At 42.4% G+C, this 5010-nt stretch overlaps 1 protein-coding gene across 1 annotated transcript in view; it reads right to left on the bottom strand.

The window, feature by feature from the left end:
* bzw1a (basic leucine zipper and W2 domains 1a) overlaps positions 1–5010 on the bottom strand; it is a gene marked incomplete at its 5' end in the record, with an annotated part of 6073 nt that extends 1063 nt beyond the window's left edge. The window contains 10 exon segments of the mRNA XM_035677658.1: positions 549–671; positions 1128–1266; positions 2205–2351; positions 2920–3090; positions 3222–3331; positions 3487–3622; positions 4184–4249; positions 4430–4524; positions 4689–4865; positions 4974–5010. Coding sequence (XP_035533551.1) covers positions 549–671; positions 1128–1266; positions 2205–2351; positions 2920–3090; positions 3222–3331; positions 3487–3622; positions 4184–4249; positions 4430–4524; positions 4689–4865; positions 4974–5010 — 1201 coding nt within the window.

Genomic DNA, 5010 nt, shown 5'->3' with positions numbered 1-5010 from the left:
TAAACAGTTTTCATAACAGCTGTTGCAGTTGTTTCTTTCTCACTTGTGCAAAAGAACATTTGAGAAATATCTTTTTGAATACTTAATACTCAGTTTTTACAACCAGTTTTTGGAAAGAAAGCAATATTAAACTATTTTTATGTTCTGTTTACATTCTGATTTCTTCATAAATAAAATTATAACGCCAGAATCTTATCCATCTCTCTCTTCTTTCTTTGGGTTTTGGACTGTTGGTCAGACAACACCACAAATTTCACATTTAACCATTTTAAAAACAATTAAGAAACATTAAGTTTGAAAAACCCTGCATCTTATTTCGAGGAATTCTCTTAAAACTGCACAGACTTTGTTAAGGTAGACATTTTGACTTTTAAAACAAAGTCCTCTCTCTAATTTCCCCATGTTTGATGGTTTACAGCACACAAAAAGGAGGTAGAAATCAATATCTGCAACACTATTCCTGCTATGACAAGTCAAAATATCTGCCTTGAGAAAGGTTTTATGAGGCAACTCAGGCTGAAGGAGTGTGTGTTGTGTTTCTCTTTTACCTTCCTCAGCGTTCTTCAGCCACTCGACAAATTTTTTCATCTGTTCAAGGAAGACGCTCTTCCCCTTGGCAAGGTGGGTTTCAGTGTACCACTTCAGTATGGCCTCTTCGCTCAATACATCCGCTGTTAAAGAGGAAAAAGGACACCGTCAACAAATATTACATTCAACATGTACTTAAAGTGCCTGAAATAAGCCTTTGTAAAGGATTAAAAAAAAAAAAAAGTGAACTGATGCTTGGTGGGGAAATACGGTTTGTGGATTTTCTCTAAAGTTGACTTCTCATCAATGGCGTAACTAAACCATACACTAGATTTCAGTACACCAATCAGAAGCGGAGTGTAAAAGGCAACAACAAGCCAGACTTGCAAGTGTGTTGTTAAAAATGACACCAAGCATTAGGGAGGTACAACACTTTAAGGTCAAGGAAATGTTGAAAAATGACCTCTCACTTCTCAGCGTTAAAAGTGAACGGACTTTCATAAACCTAAAACAAAATGAGACAGACCGTCAGTGGATAGTTATATTCAACTGTTGGGCATGGATGCAGCTGAAGGGTGGCGTGTGGACGTGACACTAACCTTTGTAGAGGAGCACCACGATCTTCTGAAAGGCCTTCATGAAGTGGATGTTGTCGTAGCAGTACTCCTGGATCTTCAGCAGCAGGCTGAGCTCGGACAGACCCTGGGAGGTGAAGGCTTTCAGCAGAAGGCTGTATTGCTGCAGAGACAAGAGACAACGTCAAGCCATGTCCGATAGATCGCTGTATCCATCTGGGGCGGAGATGGAAATGCACTCAGCTAGCTCTCAGGAATTATAATGCATGTTGTAAAAAGCTCATCGGTGCATTAAAGCCTTTTTTTTAACTGACCACCCACAGAACCTTCATCTTTTTCCCCTCCTTCCCGCCTTTGTTTTTGCGTCACATTGAACACTTCTCCACCCTTCAATTAACGGCGGTTGTTTCCCGCTCCGCGCAACATACAACAAGTTTGATATAACTGATCAGGCCCTAACAGGTCTGGGTTTTCCCAACATCTGCTGTAGGAGGAAGCAACAACTGTATGTCAGACAACAGTAATACACTGTCATTTTCCTATCTGATAGCAGAATACTGGCCCAGAACTACAGGTACAAACACAGCTTCATACTCCAATATCTGTGCTTCGTAACTTCAGAGAAGTGAGCACATTAGTTCTGTTCTTAAAGCTTTCAGTTACTTGTAGAGTTCAAGAGTGCTGCTGCTGGTTTGCATAATCACTCAACCTTTGGTCAAATAGCTTCTTGGTCTCCTTTAAAAACACTTCAACCCACATTAGGTCTTTAGGAAGCAGTCAGCTCGCAGAACATCAAGCCAGAACCAAAGAGGGTGAAGCTGCTTTTAGCTGAAACGTTGCACAGATGGAACCACTCAGACGTGATACAATCCTCGCTACAAATCCATTTCCACCTCCTAGTCTTAATCTGACCACAAACCACACCATCAGTGTTTAGATATCACAGATGATGAAGATGAGCATTAAAACAACACTCATGTAGCTTCGACTACCAGCTCGCCGCTCCTGCTACACTGCGGTGCTCCGTCTGTCGCTCACTCCAGTCGGACCCTCTGATGCAGTGCATTTCTTTTTGCGATGCAACTTGGCGGTGTCGCATACCTTCAAGTGTTTGATGGCTTGTTCGGTCACCAGCTCTTCCTTCTTGTTCCACTCCACGCAGCTCATCACGCTGGTCCAGATGATGCTGATCATGGCCTGCTCAGAGAGGTTGGCCTTTTTCATCTCCTCTTTGGTGAAGGTGATAATCTGAACGGACGGGGAAAGAAACGCTGCTGGGTTAGTTTCTCATCAGCCAGGGAACATTGCATTCTCACACAGAGAAACTGTTAGAAACTCCAAAAAGGTCAGACAATCCAACTCCTGTATGCTTGAATTATAAAATGGTTACCATCAGTCCTCTTTTAACACGGACAAACTGTTCATTTGTGTTCAGCTTCATGTTATTGCACTGTACAGTAGTGACTGCGTGAACTGCTCGTGCGTCAGTCACAAAAATGATTGCGACGTGGCAAAGAGAGAAGTGTCAATGAGGACGTTAGCCAAACACAAAAAGGGGAACAATGATGACAGACCTTCACCTGCACTGACTCAAAGATCTAATGGATCTGAACGAATTGGAAATTACAGCTCAGCTAAATAATGAACTCTGACCTGCCTCACTAAATATCATTTACTGCACAGATAAAGTGTATTGTGGGATACCTGCCACTTTCTCAACCTCCTGCAGGTGTGTTTGCATGCAACACATTTAAATTTAACTGCATACTGTCTGCAGTAGTGCATGTGGTTAACCATGACCCTACGACAGCCTCACCTCCTTCTGAGGGTCACCGCGGGCCATCTGCTCCTGGAGCTCCTTCTGCAGCTCCTTGCGGGCACCAATAGATTGCTGGTTGCGGGCGAAGTCGGACAGTTCCTTCAGCCCGGCGTCGGTGAAGTACTTAGAAAAATGCTCGCAGCTCCGTTTGTTGGCAGGAAAGAGTTCCTGTGGGGCAGAGGAATTTAGTTTAGTGTTAATTCGTGTAGAAATGAAGAAATGTGACCAGGACCATCAGGATTTAAAAGTCCAAAAACATTATTTTTCCAGCGGTCTGAGATTATAAACAGGTCATTTACCATCAGCCTGTTGTCCATGCCAACTTTGCGGAGACTGCCAGCAACTGAGTTGATGTCCTTCTCATTGATCCATGACTTGAACAGCTTGACAGCGAAGGCTGCAGACACTCCTGAACAGAACCGATAAGACAAACTGAGTCTTTGTTTCTACTATTGCTGAATACAAAAGTAGAAATGTCCTTATAAACCCAGAATTTAATTGGGAGAACCACAAGAGAAGGCCGCTTTCTTCATCTTTAATCTTTTCTAAAGAGTTTCTCCTCACCCTCTTTGACGAGGTTCTCATTGAAGAGGCTGTTCAGGATAGAGGCTGATATGTTGCCATTGGCCAGCAGGATTCCGGTCAGCATGGCCAGTTTGTTGCGCTCAGACTCAGTGAATCCCTTTAGAAACAGCAGCAACTAAAAGACGACAGAAAAACAAATTCAAGTTTGTTGTGTACAAGTTATACAGGTTGGTTAATGCTACATTTCTGATTTGATCATAGGAAAACTCAAGACGTTTACAGTGTGTGGCAAACAATCTGCTTTAAAAAAAAAATTCACTGCTTTCCCGCGTTACTAGTAAACATGTTACAACAATGTGAGAACTCTTAATTCAACTTCCTACTAAATCTAAAAGGATTAGTCAGTAAATGGGAAAAAAAAAAAAAATACACTTATCAAGAATATTAACATTTGAGAAGCAGGAACCACTGGAGTCTGACGGTAAACTGAACTGTAAAAAGTCCGTCTTACTTGTTTCCCCATTTTCTAGAGTTAATCCCAGCAGACAATCAGTAAACAATTGTTAGTTGCCACCCGACTTCCACATCTTGTCACATAACACCAATAAATTTAAGAAGATGCGTCACTCTCGGTATTATAAATCAACTATGACATCAAAGTTTAACACTTGCTCAGTTTAAAAGTCATGATACCACAAACAAACTCCGGTCCTTCAAGTTTTATATGTCGTCTCACCTTCTTGATCTCCTCCTCGAAACCCTTTTCCAGGTACTTGTAACGCCTGATCAGCTTGTTAAAAACCTTTATTTTGGCGGGGGTAGAAAGAAACATGTTAACTGTGCATTTAAAAAGGCCTTGTGAAGGTTTCTTGGCTGTTTTTCCTCACATATAAATAGAGGATTGTCAAATGGATCAATAATGACTGATATTTCATAAAGTGCTTCTAAACTGGTACCAACAGTAGCCGGGCATGCTCTCTACCTGAGCATATGCTTGCATTGTCTCCAGGTCTTCTTGTGCCGTGAAGAGGCAGAACTCGGTGCGGGTCATGTCGTCCGATAGAGTCCCGCCCGGGGCTGCAGAAAATAAAACAAAAAACCATAGAAACTGAATAAAGAGCAGCCTTATTTAATAACAAAGTGTCTACTTCTTGGTCACATCATCATTTTGAAACCTAAAGATTCACAGGCTTGTTAAAAAAAAACACGCAGACGTGAATAATTCGCTCAACGCAACTCACCCAGCATTCCGCCGGCCACCAGGATGTCAAAGAGCGTCTCTGCATACCGGCGGTAGTCAAGCTTGGCGCCAGAGGCATCAAGGAACTTCGCGACCGCTTCCAAATCAGAGCCAGTTTGATTCAAGCCTTGTACGATACTTTCTTGAAACTGAGTAGGGTCAAATCTCTCCTTTTCATCTGTGGAGGGGGAAAGAGGCACACGTGTTGGATTGGGGAAAATAAAAAAAAACAAACCTCCAGGGTCGAGGCGTGTGCAGTTAACACAGGCGAGGAGCAAACACAAACCTCTTTTCCTCGTTTTGAAACGCTGGCCTGTTAGCGT

Source organism: Morone saxatilis, unplaced genomic scaffold (genome assembly GCF_004916995.1).
Source record: "Morone saxatilis isolate NCDOM2014 unplaced genomic scaffold, NCSU_SB_2.0 Contig6, whole genome shotgun sequence".
In the NCBI taxonomy this organism is placed as follows: Eukaryota; Metazoa; Chordata; class Actinopteri; family Moronidae; genus Morone; species Morone saxatilis.
Note: the sequence above shows the minus strand (reverse complement) of the source record. Positions and strands in the feature narration are given on the sequence as shown.